This window comes from Streptopelia decaocto, assembly GCF_964273445.1.
Source record: "Streptopelia decaocto genome assembly, chromosome: 7".
Taxonomy (NCBI): domain Eukaryota; kingdom Metazoa; phylum Chordata; class Aves; order Columbiformes; family Columbidae; genus Streptopelia; species Streptopelia decaocto.
In genome coordinates this window covers 6,289,340-6,311,650 of record NC_138661.1, presented here as the reverse complement: position 1 = coordinate 6,311,650, position 22,311 = coordinate 6,289,340, and the positions used below count along the sequence as shown (strand labels likewise).

The window sequence follows — 22,311 nt, the reverse complement described above, 5'->3', positions numbered from 1 at the left end:
ATATACACACTAATATTAATTCCTCCAGCCCATGAGGGAGAGGTTTGCCATTTGGCTTCTTGAGGTAAAAATATTCTAAAATTACTTTAGAACTAGCCTGTCAACATTTTACATTTATTTTTATATATTTCTAATGCTGTTTTTAATGGTATTACTGTCTGTTATACAGCTCTTCTTGTTATGTATACTAAGTAAAGTGCTCCTGATCTGTTAATTTATCTTGTATTTGTAAAGAAAATTATATTTGTGAATTAATGATCTAAAATGAAATTTTATTTTTACAGAGGCTGTCCCTTTTAAATCATTAAATGACTGGGCTTTACATATGTATCCTTGATTTGTAGTGTTCATGCAGTTTACAGGGAAGAAAGTTCATGTTTACCTTTTAAAACTTTCTATTGAAGAATTGAAGAGTATAGTAATTATTTATATGTTTATGTTTAGAGGGGCAGCATTAGCATTTCTCTGTGGAAAAACCAAAGATAATACTCTTCAGTTTAAATCTACGGGAGCATTTTGAGGAAAGAAAATCCAATTCCACTTAATGAAATATCCATCAAAATGCTTCATTAAGGAGGAGAGTCCTAATTGAAATTAGATTTGAAGACTTGTCTAGGAAATGTAGATTTGTCAGAAGTTTCTGCACCTCCAGCATTTGCTCACATGGCATAGAGGGGTCAGAAATCCGATAGTTTCACTTGTTTGAAAAAAGTGATGTTGCAATCTATATTCCATAACACGAAAGTGCTTCTTCGAGGCAAAAAACACAGGAAATGTTAAAGCTCGCAGCAGCTGCTGCGCAAGAATCCATTGAACTACAGAAAGAAGCAGACGAATTAGAGATGAAAATTAATTATTTAAAAAAGGTAACTATTTTAATTTTATTTTATGTAAATACTTTATAGGTGTGGTTATATATACCACCATTACATTTTCTAAAACACAAAAAGCAGTGTATTTTCAAGCACGCAGACCAACAAGGTGATTCCAGTATCAGTAATTATGTTTCTGTAACATCACATATGTTTTCTGAGAGGTGTCTGTGAATGTAAAGGCACTTAGGGTTTGCTTTCTATTGACCTCAGTTTACACCATTAACTTCCACCAAGGCACCGTGTGGCTGTGACTGTCGTGCCAGCTCAAGAGGGCCAGAGAATACACTTCAAAATAGAGCAGTTCCTTAGTGAGCCCCAGGGCTGGAGTATCCAGCCTTCACAGGCCCTCCTGGTTTTTAAGGCTTTGTTACTATGAATTTATTTAACTAAATATGCTTTACAATAAGAATCATGTCAATTCCTTTGATTACATTTCTTTTTCATTTTTATCTTGTCAAAGAAATGTGTGGGTCAATAATACTCAGAGGTAAAACTGTCTGGTTTTAGGCAGGAGATCAGTGCAGTTCTGCTGACTAGAAGCAGCACTGACTCCAAAGGGATAGTCTTCCAAAAAAGAAGGACTTTGTCAGGATAGCATTTTGACTGACTCCTCTGCTAGGAGGTAAAAAGTCTCTCCTAAGCCCGAGTAGCCCAGTAGGCCAATCTTGTAAAGTTTGATAAATTTTTATAGTGTTGCATCCGGGCACTTTTCCCTCTCTGGACCATTTCCTCCTCCATCTCCTGCCTTGTCAGCCATGGCCGCTTCAGCCAGCCTTGCTCTGATGGAAGTGTGTTGTGCACTGGTGGTGTGTTCTATTCATATTTTGTGATACTATTTGACACTCATAGGTACGGACTAAAATTCCTAATGTGGTATGGGCTGTATAGAGTAAGAAAGGATGTGGTGAATTTATTTGTAACTATGATGGAGAACATGTAAGAAGCTCCTTGTTCTCAATAGATGTGTAGACTCTGTGCTCAAAAACTTCTGTGTTTATTCCAGTTGGTCCAATAAAATATATTGCCTCTCTTTAACCTTTTTCTGCATAATTCTTCAAACTGTCTTGGCTACAAAAACTCCACTATAGTGCACTGATTTATCGGGTTTAGAAAACACTTGCAGCACATAGCTATAATTTTTCAAGTGTTTTTTTTATTATTATTTTAATGTTGTTCTTTATCTTTTAAGACATTTGAAGAGACTACAGAAGACCAAAATAATTCTGATATTATTGAAGGAAAGAATCAGAAAAGTCTAGAGAAGCCAAAGGAGTTTAAAGAAAGGTACACTTAAAAATGATGTACTTTCCTTGCTTTCATACACTTCAAAATGATTTCTTTCCCTTGTTTTCATCCAGAGTACTTTCTCAGCATTTACACAAAGGCTGCCACAGAATACAAATTGTTGCTAAATAATGACTGGCAAGCTTCTTGAACTCTTGCCATGTGATTTAATTAAGTAATTTAAAAAGTTTTGTATTTCTTGCCGTTAAGATGGTGGCAAATTTTGATTCTTGGAAGCTATAATAAATGTATCTGGAAACATACTATTCATAAGCATTTTGTAGAAACCTTTGCTCCTCACAGCTGCTGCTGACAGATCTATGTGAATAGTTTTATGAATTTTGAATCCAACTGCAGTGACTGTGCAGTCAGAGATAAAATACATGGACTCTACTAAATGCATATTTTGGGAAAAGGGTCAGGGTTCCACATGTCATTCCTCTTCAGCTCTGAACTACTTAATTTAATTCTTAATTGAGTTCTTAAAAACAAGCATGAGTGAAAGTTTCATGCACAGGATTAATGGCTTAGTAAATTAGTCAGTGGTCATTTACAACTGGGACTCACTTTAATTTCCACTAAATTACAATGACTGAAAATCACCATCAGGACCATCTTGCACTTATCTGGAGTCCTTGTGAATGTTGATACATCACCCTTAGAGCTGATGCTTTTAGAACACAATCCATTTTAAACTGAAAATATGTCCAGAAGACTTTGTTCGAGTGATTTTACATTATGGTGTGTTTGAAAAAGAAGCTTTTTAGTGCTTTAAATAGAGATTTAGTGGACTATATCTACAATAATGTGTCATTTTAATCATCCCTAAGATCCTTACTGCAGGGACATTTTAGGTCTTTAATAACTTCTTCCAGACCTGTGAATTATTCAGATGATTTTTTTGTGTGTGCCTTAAGCCTTTACACCCATTCCACCTTCTTATGTAAGCTTTTTGTAACTGGTGAGACCTCAGAAACACAGGGAAGCAAGAAATCCACTTAGTTTTAAGACTAGGTAAAACAAAACAAAACAAAACAAGAAAGAAAGAAGGGAAGCATTCCCTTTGAATTTTCCATGTATGTCCAGTCTGCAGAAAGCAAAATGCCAGTTAAAGACCTATTAAAACAGACAGAGATCTGTGCCATGTGTGTGGCGGCGTGAGAAGCACTCAGGCTCCTCACGGAGAGGAATCCATGGGGTGCGTTGCTAGACCCGCCAGTTGTGTGTTCACCTCCGTGTCGTGGAGTCTTCGGGCGCTTGTACCTTCACCTGAAGTTGTGTCTTCATTGTGCACAAGTAGATCTTTTTGGTGCTCTTACTGCAGCAATATTTCCATGGCTTGCATCATGGTTATAAGATGTTGTAAACTTTTTACACTATCTTAACTCACATTGCCTTTTAACCTCCATGTGTGCATTTACGTGATACAGCATATGGTGTCAGACCATAACCTGATTATTACTTCTTTTGTGTTTCCTAGAGTAAATTTTAAAGCTTATTTATGTCAAAGCTATCTATAACACAAAAGCATGTTGAAAATGCCATAAAACTTGTTTTCAAATATCCCTGTTTGGCATTAGTGTATTAAAAAATTCACTATAAAGCTTAGAAATGTCTGATTAAGTAACTACTGATGTTAAAACCAGGTGTATTATGAATCTGTGATTATAACCACTGTGAAAAAAAATACAAACAGAAAATGAGCTAAGATAATGAGTTGTGTGAATTGAAACCTTTGCAGACTAAAGGCAATGTACAGAAATAGAACAGCAGAATCTGGGTACCAGGTAGCAGTCTCTTGTGAGCTGTTCAGCAGTCACTACAAGGTTTCTACCGAGCAAAGAGAGCTTTGTGAAGAAAAATGAGATATCTTCATCTTCTGCTACAAAAGAAGGAAAAAAAAAAAAAAAGGAGTTGTGCTGTGAATCTCCATGAACTGATGCAGACCAGTGTGAAGAGAAACCACCAGCAACATCAAAGGAAAGAGCTGTACAGAGCAATGAAAGCACTGAGCAGAATGATGTAAAAAATTAATGCTCATGAAATGCTATAGAGGGATGCAAGCAAAGAAACCAACTTGCAAGTTAATGACTAGGTGCTGATCTATACGTTCTCCTTTGGGCAGGAGGACGGTGGTGGTAACTGTTCTTTTAAAATGCTCTGAATATTTAGTTTGAGTCACTTATTGCCAGCCAGCAAGTCCTTGATTAAGCTGACTGCAAAACCCAGATTCCTCTTCTCATCCCAGCTGTTTTCTCTGATTAGTGGGCTTTCACAGTTCAATAAATACACAGGCAAGTATCATAGTTAACATTTCCAAATCAAGAGTTCTCATCAATCACCAAATAGGACTCAACTCTTTTGAGGTCTTGGTCTTCATTTCTCAAGGAGAGATTATATTTATTGCATAGGAAGACTGACATCTTGAACTGTGCTTTGGTATATATCATGTTCATTCTCTCTGCTTTTGTGACACGTTCGAGAGTGCTTTAATTCCACTATTCTGTAATTCTGTGGGTTTTTTTCTTCAATTTGACTATGTGTTAATTCCACCTCTGAACACCTAAAATACCTTCTGTTCAAAGTGAGAGATTTTTGCTAAAACTTCTTGTAAAGGATATTCCATGGCACATTATTGCAGTTCTTTCAGTATCTTTGCATTACAAATGATTAGCTTTACTGACCAAAGAAAAGCTTTGTAATAGACTTACTGGAAAAATAGTTATAAAGCTGTTTCTGGACTTCTAAATGTGAACATATATGAAGATTCAACCCTATGCTGACCACAACCTCCTAGACAATTATCAGTTACTAGTTCTTATGGCAGGTAGTTATTAAAAGTCCTGCTTCCAATGGATTTGCTGTCATGTGTCTGATTAGAATGCTGAACATCAACAGAGAGTCCTGGTAAATACCACAGTAGCAAGTGTGGTTCTTCACAAATATAATCAAATACACATGATTCCTACAGTGAAGATAAAATCATATCAATCTTTGGGCTTCATTATGCTACAAAGAAGAAAGTACTGCTAAGAAAATGGGATTTTATTTTGACTTAAGAATATCTATTTTTTTTCTTTGCACTTCAGTTAAAAACATGTCATCTATTTCCAGTATGGATCAAGATAAAGATTTTCTATCTACTCAGATATCTGCTAACAGTGAAGTAGAGAAAAAAGACTAATGATCTTCCTCATTGTTACTGCAATTTTGACTATTCTGGGCTTCAGTTTGCAGTTTGATTTTTTTTTTTTCAATGGTTATTGTTTCAGAGAAGATGTGTGTGAGGTTTTTTTCAATAGCGTTTTTGGGGAGGGAAAGGAGCAGGTGTATTGTATATGCATAAAGTTTAACTTCAGTTTCTTTCAAAGGTTTTGTTACTTAAAAAAATGCATATCTTAAGGGCTTCTGAGTCCTGTTTATAACTCTGCCATCAATACGTTTTTCTGAATAGATACTGTAAAAAAATGCTTTATTTCACCAAGAGCAAATTTTTAGAAGTACAGAGTTGTCTGCTAGGCTCTAGAGAGGACCTAGAAACTGACTCCAGAAACTTTTGAAAACACAATTTGCCATCTCAAGTCAGGTAAAAAAAATGGTTTGTGGTGATCTAACTTGTGATGACCTCAGCAGCAGCCTTGTTCGATTCATTTTTGAATGGTGATTGCCGTAAAGTGGCCAAATAAGCCATTTTGAACCAAGTGAAGCAGTTTTAGCCAGGGTTCTGTGCTGAGCTTGGTTTTAGCTTCTCCTTGGTTTTGCCCTCTCTGCATCTGAATTTGAAGATACACCAGATACAGCTCTTACTTTCTGTAGTACTCTTTCTTGACACAGATAATATCTATAATCACTGTAACTGAAAGAAATACATATTTAAAAATATTTTATAATTCCTGTTTTTTTTGTTGATGTATTAGGTGATATATGGTTTATATAGTTTGTTGGGTCTCAGTCGAGCACAGGACTAGGTGTATATGTAATTTTACAGGTGAAGATAGTGCTTTTCATCACAGTTATTTGAATGAGGTGCATTCATGGTTTTATGTGATCACAGTTATGCACATATATTAGTTCAATGTGTTGTTAGGTCCATATGTCCTAACCAGTATTTCTAGTTTGGTATTTTTTTATTAATGTCACTAATTTTACTCCACACTACCTTTTAAACTCCATCATATATTTTATCTTATTTTTATTCATGGAACATTTCAAGAAGAACAAAAATACTGACTCAATTCCTTATTTACTCTGAATAGCATTGTTTAGTTAGCTATAAACCAGATGTTGTAGCTAGAAGCACAGAAGCACTAAGCAGGAATGTCAGAGAGAAAATAAAATAGAACTCATTATTTAAAGAAACGGTAAATGTTCCTGTGCCAAATGGCCACTTTACCCTGCATTGTTCTGCTAACCTTAGACTTTGTACACTGTAAAAGGCTATTTACCCTACACAGATAATTACTCCACAAGTGAAAACACTTACTGCAGTTTTCTCTTTTGTGTGCGTATAGTGTGAGTATTCCAGACAACCTCAGAGAGAGAAAAAGTGTTTTTAAATGTGAAAATGTGATTTCAGAACTACAATAATGACCGTACTTTGACAAAAGTGTAAAACCTCAAACTACTAATACTTTTCTTTGATACTGACAAAATTTAAGTCAACAATGTTCTTATGATTGGCTTGTTGCTACTTTATGTCTTCTGCTTTCAGCGATATTCTTTGTCTGATATTATTTAAAAAGTCCTTCAATTTTTATCAGCTGCTGGAGCTGAAAGAGGTAGAACCTCCCTGGCAGCATGTATCTCCCTTGAAAACTCCACTTATCTGAGGCACTTGTATTTTATGATTTCCTCTCTTTATTTTATTATTTTTCAGGGCATTTGAAGAGAGCAAACATCCATCTTTGCTAAATGAGAAACATCAACTGTATAAACCATTACATGTCCCAAGCATTCCTCGGAAATTAGTCCAGTCCGTACAGAGTATTAGATTCTCAATGCAACGAACAGAAACAGGTGCAGTGTGTTTGATCTTTCTGCGAAGATTTTGGTTTATTTTTTTGTAAATGAATGGAAACGACGATAACAAATCCAGTGAAGTGCTCCTACTGTGAGAGCTGAAGCCAAGCTTTCAATGGAAGTTGGGTACTTACCTGTCTTTGTGTTCTGAAAATCTTCTATGTCTGATTCCTCTCTTATCTGTGCAGCGAGTAAAGTAGCATGACAGATATACCAGATGCATAGTGCCAGAATCTGAAATGTACCTTTAGCACTGTTTGCATAAATATGGTAAATATTAACGGAGTATCATTTGCGGTAAATGGATTGAAACTTTCATGTTTTATGAGAATTTTCTTTTAGGTCTTTATTAATAGGAACATTTCTAACCTGTGTTCCCAAGCTCAGTTTAATAATGTTGTGCTTTAGGTACTTAATTCTATTGACAATATTAAGCAATATCTGTTAATTTAGGGAGAGAAGAAAAAGAAAAACCTATGGAACTTTCAGTGGCCACTGGCAGTTCCTCCAGCCTTGCAGAAACTTCTCAGGTATTCAGGTCTCCCACTGGGAAAAACATGAGATTATATAGTCTGGTTTATGTGATTGTTCAAATTTAAAACACTTCAAATACACCAAGTGCTATTATGTCTTACATAAAACTTATTAACACTGGGACACAAATCTTGGTAATCTTCTATTGCTTGGTAAATGTAATAAAAATCTTTCTTTGGTGCTATTTCTAATTCAACTGAAAATATGTATGTTCGCATGAAGTGCAACTGGTAGTCATCGTAAGCATTTGAATGCCAAACATGAGGTGGACCTTCTCTCCAAATAATTTTGTACAATAGTTTTTAAAATTTAGAATAACCTGTATAGATTCCCTTGGTTCTATGTAGCATTTTTTTTGAATTCTAAAGAAGGGACATAATCTATTACTGGTTAATTGTCAGTCATCTAGTCCGCAATGAACGATTTCATAAAGGACTAAATGTTCAGGATGCTAAGCAGGACTGCCTCCAGCTAACAGCTCAGTTCTGAAGTTTAACCGGGAACAAAAATCTGGGCTGAGAGGAAAAAAACCTCAAGCAGCAATGCTTTGTACACCTGGGGAGTCCACAAGTACATTTTCCATCTCTCACCCCATAAACAAATAGTTCCTATGGCACTTTTTTTTGGAAAAAGCGAAGTGTATTTTAGCTTAATATCTTAAATATGCGGACACAATAAAACGATCCAGAAAAAAAGCTGGAGGAACAACTTGGACAGTTAGGAAAACCACTAATAAAATCTCATTAAGTGCAAGAACATTCACAGGACCAATAGTTAGGCTGAGTGGAACCAGAAGAAATTTCAAGCAATTCTGATTTGTGACTGGCTAAGGGAGTTGAACATAACGAGAATGATGGAAGGGCTGTTGCCGGCGTAATCCAGAGATGAGGGTGGGAATCTGGGGCCCAGAATTGGGTTTAGAGAATAGTGGGAAGCAGTAAGTCAGGATTAATGGAACCTCAAGAGGGGGTGATGGCAGCAAAGAAAAGAAGATGGAGTCTGAGGAGAAATAAAAAGATCTGAAGACAGGAAGTTGCTATGTTTCAGAAAAAAAGTGCTGTAAACTACAGAAGTTGAGCGGCAGGTGGATTCTGCATAACCAGCCCTATTGTCTCCCACCCTGGACTGAATTCAATTTGACACATTTTGAAAAATTAAAACCAAACCAGAACTAGCAGCTCCCTGTGAAAGAACGTGTTATCTGATGCTGAGGCAGAGATTCCTAGTGCCATTCTACCCTTAAGGCACAAATACATGCTACATAAAAGAGTTAGGCCTTCTAATCTGACGAAAAATCTGTGAGGTGGAACTACTTCCATGTTTTCTGCAGTTTTTCAATCCACACAGGAGACATATTCACTGATGTGCATATTTGCTTTGGTCTTCGGAGGTGCAGACAGGCCTGGCTGCAGCCTTTTCTGTGTTGCCAAGCAGGAGCAGCCTGGCTGGAATAGTAGAAAACCTGGATGAAGTTTGTAAATTATGTAATGTTATTTGCATAACAGAAAAGTTAGTTATTCACCTCTAGTCATCAATGATGTGAATGAGACTTCAAAAAATATTATAGAAGTTGTTCTGGGTATCATGCTGTTAAAATGTAGGTAAAGCAAATGTAGGGAACAGAGTTTTTATGTTGCCTCACCCTTAAAGAGAAGTTAGAAGAAGGATTTCCACAGTCTAAGGAGAAAACAGAGTGATATTGTTGAGGTGATAATTTCGTATGCTACCTCATTTGAATTTTTTACTATTTTTTAGATGGTTATTGACACTGCAGGGACTAATAACCCACAAATTGCCCAAGTTCCATCAATAGCAAGCTTACAAAGCCAAATGCAATTCAGGTAACTTTAATAAAGTAGTTTTCATTCTTGAGATTAAAGTTTATGGAAATAACCCATATTCAAACAGTAATTTTTGCCTTTTAGACTGGTAATACCTCCAAAGCAGACAACTTCTAATCAACAGTTTGAGAATGAAAATGCAGTAATAGGTAAAGTACCACTGCCATTTTTTTTGATAGGATGTGCAATTATTGCACGCTGGATCACATAATTAGAGAAAATTCTAGGGGCAAAATTTTCCATTCTGCTATTAAGTGGGCCAACATTTGTATTTCTTCCCCACCTTGATTATTTAGTTAAAACTTTGAATATAGCTGACAGGAAGTGTCCTAATTTAAGTAGAGACTGAACTGCTTGGTAATGTGGGATTCATTCTGCCTTGATCATTGCTAGTGAAAGGAACTTTCCAGCATCTCTTGTAAATCCATACTCTAGCCTAGAATTACTTGGGTAAAAGGAAATCCAGTCTGAAAAGATGCCCAGAAGGCATGAGATTAAGATTCTAAATAAGGAAAATTAATTTGAGAAATAAATACAGAATGCTTAAAGAAAAAAACAGGGTAGCTACAAATACACCTATAGTTGCTGAAATCACAAGGCACTGAGCTTCAGCTTAAATATATATTTTGTAATTATACTGCCAATTTAGATGCTTATCAAAAATTCTAGTCTATTGTTTTTTTTTATAAGTAGGATACTAATTATATGTCCTGAAAGACAGGAAACATGCCCGAAACGTTGCATGGTCTGAAGCTTAGAGCAGCAGTCTGATAACATTCTTCTCGTTTCTCATTCTGGCTTTTGCTCAGTTCTTTAAGATGCACTTTGCCAGCGTCAGATGTATGTGCTTTTTATATTGTTTTCACCTAGTTTCTATTGCCTGGTATTAGCACTCTCAGAGAGCAATAGCTGGATTAGACAAACACAGTGCTTTGAGGGAATAATAGCAAGGTTTGAAGAACATACCAAAGTATACGAAGCAGCCATAGGTGTTGCTTTAACGATAGTGAGTAAGTGGCAGAACAAGAGGTAACTATTATGGACATAGTCACGAAGTGGGTTATTATGAAAACTACAGAAAGAACACTTCCTTACCAATAGCAATGCCGAGTTAGAAAAGCTTTTTCAAGGATTCTTTTCCACAGTGTGATTTTTATTTATTCGTTTAAAATGCTGCTATAATACACGCAGTGCTGTCTTTTTTTTTTATATAGCAAACCAAGAGGCCAAAAGTGGTGATAAAGAAGCAGAAGATGAGCCAAAGGATTCTTCATATATACCTCAAGTAAGCAAGGCATTTCTTCTGTCATAAGTAATTATTTACATAGAATAGTCAAAGTATCTTGACATATTTGAATCTATTGGCAAGAAGTAAGTCTCAGAAATTAGCAAAGTGACTCATTATAGGCAGCGATGGGTGAGAAGCCAATCAATGCCTTCTGATTACTAATGTATTGATCATTGGCTTTATCCTGTCAGTGTTCTGTGGGTTTTTATGCTACCATAACAATAGGCTATTGAGGATGACTATCCTGTGCACATCATAGTTTTTGTATTAATTGGTGCATATTATTTTCATCAGTGTGAGCTGATGAAACATTTAAAAAAATATTTATGTTTGAAATTCATTTCTCCCACAAAACTATAGTAAAATAGGTGCTGTGCTGGCTATGGAGTCTGTGTGTCTCCACTGGTACTGCTTTTACTAGCTGTGCCTGAATGTGGGATCCAGCTCACTGTGCCATAATATTCAAGCCAGTTGTGTGTGTATCTTGTATATACAGACGATATCAAGATGTGGTTTATCACCAGCCAGCAGCTAAGTACCACACAGCCGCTCATTCACTCAGCTCAAAGTGGGTTAGAGAAGAGAATCACAAATGTAAAAGTGAAAAAACTTGTGGGTTGAGATAAAGACAGTTAAATAGGCACAGCAAAAGGTGTGCTTGCTAGCAAAACAAAACAAGGAATTCATTCACTAGGTCCCATCTACAAGCAGTTGTTTGGCCATTTCTAGGAATGTAGGAATTCATGACATGGAATGTTTACTTAGGAAGACAGACGCCGTAACTCCAAACATCCCCCTCTTTCTCCTTCCCCGTAGCTTTTATTGCTTAGCATGACATCATATGGTGTGGAACACCCCTCTGGTCAGCTGGGGTCAGCTGTCCCAACTGTGTCCCCTCCCAACTTCTTGTACACCCCCAACCTACTCACTGATGGGGCGGCACGAGAAGCAGAAAAGACCTTGATGCTGTGTGAGCATTGTTCAGCAATAACTAAAACATCCCTGTGTTATCAATGCTGTTTTCATCACAAATCCAATATATAGCACCATACAAGCTATGAACTCTCAGCCAAAACTAGTACACAAGATCAAGCCTGAGATACTCCTCATCTTCTGGTGTGCTCACTACAGGCTGATGCCTGCAGGCAGCTGGTGGAGAAGAATGTCTTTAAAACAATATTGAATCCGGTGGAAATTGCTCCATGGAATCCAAGTGCGCGTTCTCATTTAACATTTTCTGAGGAAGAGGAAATATCTCAGTCAACTGAAATATATTCTGACGGTGATGCTCCCTTATTTCACTAGGGACCACCAAGAGGATTCCAGTGTGACTTTAAACATTATGCTAAGAGTGACAAGGTTCTTTTATTAAAAATCAGTGTTTTCAGTCAGCTCATGAGTTTATTATTTGAATGAAAATGTTCATATATAGTTCAATTCATATTTTAAATTCAATATATTAAGGCTACAGTTTTAAGTATGGTGAATAGGTTACTGTGAGCATTTTATTAAAATCCTTTTGTTTTTCATAAAAATAACTAGCTAACTAACCCCAAAACATATAATGAATATATTTATGGGTAAACAGACTGATGATGTTTTGGGAAATTTTATATGCCAGAAACATTGTTGTATATTTCTTTTTAATAGGACATGCACACATGTTTTGACTCAAATGAAGATAATCCTGACACAGCAGAAGAAAGCACAGAACACTTTTTAAGAGCACCTAAAACACCTGAGTTTGTAGGAACGCTGGACTCAAAGGGGAAGAAAACCCAGTTCTCAAAAACATCTCCTTTTGACTTGTATGATTTCAGCTCTAATTTTGATTTTGTGTGCAAAGTTGTATTGGTGTTTATTGCATAAGCATTTCTGCTGTTTTTTGAAAGATGCTACAGAAAGACTTCTCTAGAAAGGTCTCCTGAAAATATTTTTTTACTGAGTTATGCTGGGTAGTTTATTAGATATTCTTCTTACAATATCATTTCTACTCAATGGTGTTTTGAAAGAAGGGGATGCTGCTTAGAAACACATGAGACACAGATTCTTTGTAGCTCCCTTGCTAAGATTGTTGTACTTTCCTGAAGTAATATTTGTTACACCAATTTCTATCTTTAAAAGGCTTTTTTTTGTAAAAGGGTGGGGAATTGGTAAGGCCACCACCTCACTTTGCTTTTAAGAGTTGTGCTACCTATTCTGTGTCGCAAGAAGGAATTACTGATGGATTACTATGGGAATCTAAAAATGTGACAAAACAGAAAAAGAAAAAATAGAACAAAAAAGCCACCTACACTACTTTTAAAAACTATTAATGTGGTTTCTTACTTTCTGTCTTTACAGCATTCAAAATTTAGGTTGTGAAGAAGGAACATCAAAATCTCCTGCTTTCTTTTCTCTCATGAACTTCTCCCAGAAGTCACCTGGCTTTAATTTGTTTGATTCTTCTGTGTTTGGGGCAGAAAATTCATCTGACGAGGTAAAATGAGTACTTGAGAATATTAAACTTACACAAAGCAAAATATGGTAAGAAAATATCATTGACCATGAATGAGGTTTTTCAGACTGGTTATCTCTGTAGCAAATAATTTTTTTACAAGCTTGCTTAATATTTCACTTTATATCCTTTGAAAATGCTTATCTCCTTCCTGGCAATCCTCCTGTGATGATTTCTGATCAGGTGTGAATCTTTCCCATATGGGCGAGATTGGATCTTGTGCAAATATACAGGTGCCAAGATTCCCCAGAAGGCTTCTGGTTCAGTGTGGTAATGCAAAACTTCAGGTACTCTAGCAGAATTCACAACTCATGTGCCTGAACTGTGTGGTTTCATCTTGCTGAAGCTGGGAAGCAGGTACTTAAATATTTTTTTCCTTCTTCATTTTTGACAAAATACATAACACCAATAAAAGGAAGAATGGAATATCTATTAGGAATATTGAAAAGCAAATATGGATTAGCTATACTTAAATAGAGGAGATACCTTAGCAACTAATTTGAACCGGGAGCAGAATCTGAGCTTTCCTTTTCCTTTTGCAGGTTCCCTAATTACAGTGCTCTGCAGTAATTTTTACTCTTCTGGGCTAAGAGGTGGATAATGGGTTATTCAGGATAGATGTGTGTCAGAGCCCAGGGCAATGGTTTGGTATCACAGGCAGTGTACTATAGATCCATCCCATTATGCAAATAAGGGATTTGAACCCAGGTATCTCCTATTTCAGTGGGTCTGCTCAGTCTTGAGGTTACTAAGGAAAAGCTGAATGGCAGAAGAGGAAAAATGATGTTTTATTTTGTGTTTGGCAAGATATGTGTTGATACCTTTTAGTATCAGCTGCATGTAGGAGAGGATACACTGGTGAGTAGTTTGTGAATTGTTTAGGAATTAAGTAGGTAAGAACCTGCATTATTTTGTGCCTGCTCAGTGGCATAAACCAAGAAGTTAGCAGCCTGTGTAGCTGTCCTGTGGGATTCTCTGAAGTTAGATGCGAGTTTTGAAAGGCTCAAGGATCTATTGTAAATCTAGCTTAAGAAGTCTTCTCAAGAGTGATAAGTGGTTATTCTGCTACTCTTTCTGGCAATATGAGGTCCTACTCAGCGGGAAGTACTTATGGTTTTGCTTAGAGGTTTTCTAAAATGTCACAGAATGGAATAATTTTGAATATTTCCAGTTTAAAAAACACCAGGAAGCCAGATCAGATCAGAGTCTCTTCTCAATCTGATGTTTTTTGCAGAAGAATGGAGTGTGTTTGCAGATGTAAGCAAATAACACGAGACTTATCAAAGAGTTTACCTTGCAACTTTAAGAACGGATATATACATTTAAATGTAGTTTTTGTGAAGGCTGCTAACATTCACTGGGACAGTGCCTTTCTCACCAAGAGTGAATGAACTTATATCAGCATTAGAGCTTATCTTTTGTCTTTCTCATTCATTAAATAAAATGTCTGTTTACATTTCAGATAGAGGAAGGTTATTCTGTGGGAAACCTGAACCCTCTGTCCCCCCAGAAAGATATTGGTAAGTCTGATGCTCAGATGTACTTGTGTAGACCAGCTTGTGTTTGTGTGACTGACGAGCTCGTGATCCTGCTTAACAAGGCACCTTTGGCTCTCTAAAAGGATGTCCGCTTGTGATACTGTAGTTCAGAAGTTTATTGTGTTCAGTTGTGTTTTGATGAGCTCGAACCTTTCCCTGCGTGTTTGACTTCAAATCTATGAGATGTCTTGAAAAAAGAGGTGTGGGAAAGAAAGAAATAGGGATAGTATTAGGTGGGTTTGAAGAAAACTGAGGGAAGCTGCAAGGGAGAAGAAAAAATTAAGTGTTAAATCTTTTTCACTGATAAAAAGCCCAGTTATTTTAAGGCAAAAAGCTATACTATTTGGCAAATACTACTTGTAAGACTACCAGCTTAGTGTCATAAAGACTACATCTGTTGGGCTTTTTCACCTCTCAAATAAAATTAAGTTTCCATTTGGTTACAGAAGTCTCATTAGTAAACTGACTTCCATCAGTTTAAACCATTGGAGGTACACAATGTAAAAATAGCACAAGTGAGAGAGAGGAGATCCAGACTTAGGCAGCATCTTCCACTCACGCTGTGAGCCACCCACATTTACATGTTCTGTGGGAAATCCTGGCTTTACTAAAATGAAAAGCCAGTTTTTCGTGATATCAGCGGTGTCAAAACTTGCTCTTGATCAAACAGTTTTCTGAAGGGAACTGTAATTTTTTTTTTTGGTGTTGCAGGTGCAAAGCTACTTTTTTTTAAGTGGATGAGTATAATGTATGCATATCTAAACATTGTAGACAAAAGTGTGTGAATTTTGTGTTACTAAATAGAAACCTTAAGTGTTTTTCTGTCTGTAGCTGTGTTTCTCCAAGTATTTCAGTAAAATATATCGGTTTACAAAGACCTCTGTTGCTTAGTATTCATAATATTTTATCCAGTGTATCATGCAGAAGTGTTTTGTTGTTCTAAATCATTCAAATACTTCACACTTCATTCTATGTAGATTCTAACAGCGCCCTCCTTGAAGTACCATTTTTGGTGCAGAAATAAACTCATAACTGTCAGCTGATACTCCGCAGGATATTGGTAGTACAGTATTACAAAAGAAACATGTTATGCTGAATGCAGTACTCTTTCAGTAAGATTTAATCTGATAATAAATATAATATGTATTCCATATAGGAAGCTTGTTCGGGAAATCAGAAAGTGAGGATGCATTTGCCTTTCCCTTCCCCTCGGAATCAACTTCTCCTGCATTTGGAGATGGAAAAGATGACTTTAGTTTTCCATTTGCATTTGGACAGGATCAGAGATCATCACAGTCTCCTTCTGTGAAAGGTTTTCATTCTTCCTTACAAAATACAAAGCCATTTACATTCTTTTGAATACCTTTGACTTCCTTTTAAATTCCTGTGCTACTTAGCCTTGACAAATGTTTTCAGTTTCTTAAGTTAAAGTACAAAGCATTTCATCTTCTCCTTTCATTTCATATAAGAATACATGATTGCAGTTGCTGCGAGAGCATGTGTGTGTTCATCCAGCACGCATGCTTTAAGATGCAGCTTTTCTTTTTCTCATGTATTTTCTGAATATGTGGTTTTCATAAAATGTCATGATATATTCTCACTAGACTGGTACTTACAAGCAGTAGAAATATCATTTTACAGTAGTGTGTTGAGTTAGTTCAGTATCTGTAAGACACCATCTCAATTTCTAGATGAGTACTATCAGCCTCTGATAGAAACTAAATAACTTGTAGAGAAAGTGTTGGTAAGAGTTGCTGTTTATTGTAGCAGTAAAAGCTGAATTTGAGTTAAGGACAATGTTCTTAACCTAGCTGTTATATACAGAATATTTATAAAATTTTTGAAATAAAAATGTGTTGTTAATTTTCTTTGAAGTTTTGTGGGTATTTCTTAATATCTGAAGTAAAATCATGTTTCAGTTATAATACTTAACATTTCAACCTCTGTCTCTCTAACTTGAAGCACTGAAAGCAAGCTCCTTCCTCTTATCTAGCAGCTTTCACAAAAAGTTACAAAAGCAGACAGTTCCCAAAGTCTTAACTGTGGTGAGCACCAGTATATCCACCAGTTCTCCACAGGTGGCTTTTCTTATGGAATTGCTGGCTGCGAAGATGATATCGGCTTTATCGGCAAGGAACGCTGCCTGTTCTGAGCCACCACAGCACAGTGAACATCTCACAACCGCTTTCTCTAGAACCAGCAGCTTCACATTTATGGCCTTAGAAGGAAATACCAGATCACTTTTGAGTTATTTTTTCCTGTTACCTGTGAAGCATAGGTTACTAATTTTTAAAACTCCTTATGAATTTATAAGGGAAATTAGGTGTCTCAGTCACTTACTATTAAGTAAACAGCCTGCCTGACAGCAGACAAGCAAAATGCTGAAATTGAAGCAAAGCAAATAAGGGGAGACCACATCATTCAGCAGACTTCACAGAAGACATAGTAAATGCAGTAACTAGTCAAAGGGCACATGAACTGTGTGGAACAAGCTGAAAAAAAGCATCCTACCAGTATAGTCTGCACAGTCTGCCCCTAAAATGTCAAAAGAGTCCAAAGGGGAGTAGAGTCCCCTTCCCTCTGCTGACCTACAAAGTCCTAAATGACCAAAAGCTCTTTTTTTTAAATGCCACTACTTCTTTTCTGCCAAACTCCTAAATGTCTTAGGACTATTTTTGCGCAGTCCAGCTTCTCCTTAAGTACTTGTGCCTAGACACTGGTGAAAGTTGGGAGTTTTTTACTGGAGAGGGATTCAGGAAGTTTTACTGAAGTGCTGCTGAGATCCAGCTAATAAGGAGACACATGGGTTTGGTGGACTTGATGCTTTCCAAATGTGGGTTTCCGTGTTAATCTATTTTAAACAGTTTTTCTAATCTACTGCATACCTCTCAATCTGAAAAACATAAACTAGAGGCAGCTTTGGGAGCTTATCTACGTTGTTTGGGGTAGTTTTAGTATGTGCTACTGGCAGTAAATCTGAGATCATTTAGAAACCTGGGAAGTACAATTTTGTTTGCTCAGTTATTCCATAACTGAAGCTTGCTTTCCTGCCTGCTGATGAATTCTGTTTCTGATGTCACAGTCTGGCAGTCGAGTGAGAAACTGTAGTTCTAGGTCCTGCTGGGTGTTTACTTGCACAAATCGGATGGGCTGATTAATAACATAAAAGAGAAAGCTGCTTCAGAAAAGGCAGCCACCCAGTATTTGGGATACTTTTCTGAGATTTAAGAGCATGAATGGCTTACAGACGTGCACTGAGATTCTTCATTAGTATCTGCCAAATTCTGCCTAAAAACAAGCCTTTGTTTACATGCCTATAAGATCAAGAGCAGTCACGTTGCTGGGTTGCTGAGACCAGCATATTATCTAATTCAACAATGTCATTTTGTTTTGTCCTTCACATACACACCCAACCACATTCACCTCTGTCCTGAAGTGCAAGCAGAGATCCTCTTGTCAGCGTAGTGGGGGCTGTTTGAGAGCAAAGTGCTTTTTGCTCATTACCACTCTTTAATCGCAATTATTGTCCCTGCAGTGCAGATACAGCAAATGGACTGTGCGTTAGCTCCCCGTTCCTCAACACAGAGTTAGTAAGTTTAATTTCTATCACTGACAAAAATGTGGAAAGCTAATTTAGCTGTCTCTGTACTCCAGCAGATGAGGAGCAGGTATTACATACATGACTACAACTTAACTGAGACCAGTAACTTCCAGCAGTGGGACAGCGATGGCAGCTGGGAGCTGTAATCTCTTAGAAGCAGTGCAGCTGTCTGCAGTGTGGTTATGTGGTTATAACATGTATTAATATTTCTGCTGTCAATCCTTGCAGGTGGGGCTGCCTTTTTGTTCTGTCCTTGTGTTGCACCTAGTAAAAGAGTTCAGGTTCACAGCTGAGCCCTAAGGTAATAACAGTAAAAAACCTTTCTTAAATAAGCACAGCAGGGATTTGACTTTGAATCTTATATGAGTATCCTAACCAGAAGGCAAATTTGTATCAGGGCCCTGGTATCTTTACTCTTCCATTTAAGTTTTTAACAATGTTTTTGACAGAAAACTACTTAACTTGAAAATTCCTTGTAGAAGCTAGTGTACCACTCAGCATTAAGTCATTGCTGGTTAAATGTATTATGTCACCAAAATAGTAGGAAATATAATGGCATTTGAATAAATCAGTTTTTGCATTTCTTGAGTACAATTTTTGAACAGTGAAGAATAAAATTTACAGCCCTACCTGCTGCTGTCGGGAGGAAGGCTCTGATGCCTCTGTTTTCTTTTTTCCAGAGAAATAATACCTATATGGAGATGTCATTTTTCTGACCAGAAATAACACAAAGAGCATTTGTCCACGTTTGCCTTGTGTGTAAAGTGGTCTTCCACTAAAAAAAAATAATTATAATTTGTAAAGTGATATAACACTTTGACTGTAGCCTAATCTACGCTTTCACTGTTAATTTTACTGATGCATAAATGTAAAGCATCCTTATAAACAGTCCAGGATACTTGGCTAACAATGAAGCAACAGCTGGATGGGTTTGATGTTAAAAAATAATTTAGAAACTAGGAGCTAAAGACTAATGGGATGACTTCCAGCGGTTGTGAGATATAGCATTTATTTTAATGTAATGCTGTTTTATGGCTTCATGCACCACCATTGATAAAAAATTAGACACTCATCAAACTGTTCCCACTCAAAAAATCAGGTTTCCAGTTTCAGCAACTTATTCACTTTCTGTAACTTCAGTCTAGGTGTATCAATATAAAGCATATATTCACAGCATGCCATTCTTTAGGACAAATTTAATTGTACTAGTATATATAATTCTTAAGGTGATAAAAACACAAGAGTTCCTTAATTTTATCTCAGAAAAACTCTTCACTGTTCAAGTGTGAATGGGGCATGTGATAGTGTTAAAATTGGTTCTTTACCATATTAAATTTTCAAGAATAACATTGTGTGAATACTCTGAGGAAAATAAAATACGTATACAGCATCCCACTGTAGACCCACCTAACTGCTCACTCATTTTATGTGTAATATATCAAGAGTAACCAGAATTTTTTTTTGGGCTGGAAAAATTGCAGTGGTACAAGTGGTACAAAACTGAGCTACAACCCACAGTGTTGATTAGAGAACATTAAACGTAAGTAGTGGCTCTATTTCTATCTACCCGTTAAAATTAATAGTAGAGTGTAAAAAATGTCACTTGGATCTTTAAACATCAGGAAATTAAACAAACCCCTGGTTTCAGCTGCAAGTGTTTCCAGTCTGAGTTGCAGATTTTCCACACAATTCAAGATAATTACTGCACTGAACCCCACTGAAATTCTGTACATGTTTGCCTGCCCAGTTTGGGCCCTGTACAAAAAAAAAAGAAATCTATTTCATTTTTCATTTCAAGCCTACGAATGTAATTAAAACTTCATGTTGGAAGGGGCATCACTGCATATATGTGGATAAACGCAAAGTTTGGGGGCAGGGACAGAAGAATCATTGCATCGTAAGAAAACAATCTTACACTATAGCATTAATACGCTTAAGCATTTCAAGGAAATAAGCTTTAAGTGCTACTTATTGTAACAGATTGGAATGTGTAGACTCCCAGTATTAGATGGGAGTAATCTCCGCAGTGCAAGGCTGATTGCATGGGTAGCAAGAGTTGGCTAATCCTTTTCGGCCAGTGGCATAAAACAAGGATTAGTTTTTCATTTACTGCAACTGAGTGGGTCATTAGGATCCAAAGACACTAATGAGCCTTAACAGGCAATTGGATTCTGGTTTCAAAGTTATGGGCTAGTTTAAAAGGAGATGATTGTGTCTTTTAATGATTTAAAACATGATGTTTTGGTGACCTTTTTTCCTGAAAAAAAATGAATGAGGGATATAACTGTGGAACACAAACCTGGAATATTGACTTTTTCTCTTGGAACTTGAGTCATTGCCAGATTCGTTGCCTTAGAGGCTGAACGGCTCATTTAGAAATCTCTCTGTTGCCTTTGCTTTTATGTTCTGCTCTTGATGTCTCCAGAGTTGACACAAGTCACATGCAATCAAGTCCATATTCCTGGTGGACAGGCACTGTCCTAATATTCTCTGACTCACACCCAGGTTGTTTGCAGCTCAGCAGTTCTGCTTCCAGACACATCACTTTGTGTTCTGATGCCAACGTCGTGCTGAGAAATTGCCTCTTGGCATGTTGTTGCTTGAGTCCTGTACCTTGCTTGATTTGATGTGAAGATGATGCTCTTTTTAGCACTCGCAACACGTTACCTTTGGAAAGGTAAATTTTTCCCCTCACCTTGCTACATCCCAGATTTTCTTCTTTTCAATGATCATTTGAATTCAGCAATAATACGTAGTTTGTATTTGGTTTCATTCAGATCAATAGATGTTGCCCAAAGAGTATAAAAGATGGACATTTCCACAGTAATAGAATGTTTAAATATATACAAAAGGCAAATGACTGTCATGATTCCCTAGGAGAAATAATGGCAAATGTTTTAATAATATGAACTTAATTTTCTGTATTGTACCGCAATTCACAAAGCACTTAAAATTATTTCGGACAGCACAGGACTCACTCCATAGTCCTCTGAGACTTGGGTTGGGGGTAAAATCAGGGAAAGAAGCGTAGGGTTAAGTAAAAAAAGTTCTTGCTAGTGGGGAACCAGCTGTTACGGCTGGTGGGAAGCCTGGTAGTTGACAGTCCATGCTGAAACTGGGTTTGGAGCTTGGAGTTCTTGTCTGCTCCCTTCTGCTGGAGCAGGACTGCCTGGAGCTAAGCATCATCTCTTGCTGCTTTTCTCTTTTTCTTGAGGCATGTGTTTGGCTAGTTTTACTATTCCCACAAAATGTGTGGTGCTGCGATCAGTGATGTTGCTCACAGCTGCAAAGGGCTCACGTCCAGAAGCTACGAGGATCACAAGTGATTAAAAACCTTGCTTAAAAATCATCCACAAACCCCTTTGTAAGCAACATTTCCATCATGTTTCAGGGAGGTGCCAAGACTTTGAAGTACTCTGGCTGTTACCCAAGCAGGGCTGATGTGCACCACAATTTCAAATCGTGCCACACGGGTTGACAAATGTCACCAGATACAATACATACTTCAAGGTGATATTTTTGCCTTGGGAATCTTGCCCCAAACACTTGACCAGTCATGTTTCTCACTGCTACATATATTGAAGGAGTTATCAAATGCAGCTGCCTGTTTCTTTTTCTCTCTCGCAGTTGGAAGAGGCTCTCAGAAATACACCAGTTGTTACCCACGTGATCTTGGAGGTCAGATGTTAAACTAAGGCCCTGGTTCCTTGTGCTCATTGCAGACCTGTTGCTCACCACCGCTGGTGCGTTGTTGTAAGAAGAGCGATGCAGAACATGGCGGCTTAGTTGATTTTGGTTTTTTTTTCTTTCCTTCTTGAACTTATATTATAGTAC

At 37.1% G+C, this 22,311-nt stretch overlaps 1 protein-coding gene across 1 annotated transcript in view; it reads left to right on the top strand.

Moving 5' to 3' along the window:
* The window catches only part of LOC309442484 (protein SIX6OS1), a gene marked incomplete at both ends in the record, with an annotated part of 34,352 nt that extends 18,117 nt beyond the window's left edge, over window positions 1–16,235 (top strand). The window contains 12 exons of the mRNA XM_082058350.1: window positions 285–327; window positions 746–866; window positions 2,065–2,159; window positions 7,036–7,175; window positions 7,632–7,708; window positions 9,468–9,553; window positions 9,638–9,702; window positions 10,768–10,838; window positions 12,492–12,649; window positions 13,185–13,320; window positions 14,801–14,858; window positions 16,033–16,235. Of these exons, the coding sequence (XP_081914476.1) occupies window positions 285–327; window positions 746–866; window positions 2,065–2,159; window positions 7,036–7,175; window positions 7,632–7,708; window positions 9,468–9,553; window positions 9,638–9,702; window positions 10,768–10,838; window positions 12,492–12,649; window positions 13,185–13,320; window positions 14,801–14,858; window positions 16,033–16,235 (1,253 nt within the window). The remainder of the gene's footprint in view (window positions 1–284; window positions 328–745; window positions 867–2,064; window positions 2,160–7,035; window positions 7,176–7,631; window positions 7,709–9,467; window positions 9,554–9,637; window positions 9,703–10,767; window positions 10,839–12,491; window positions 12,650–13,184; window positions 13,321–14,800; window positions 14,859–16,032) is intronic.
* Window positions 16,236–22,311: the final 6,076 nt, after the last annotated feature.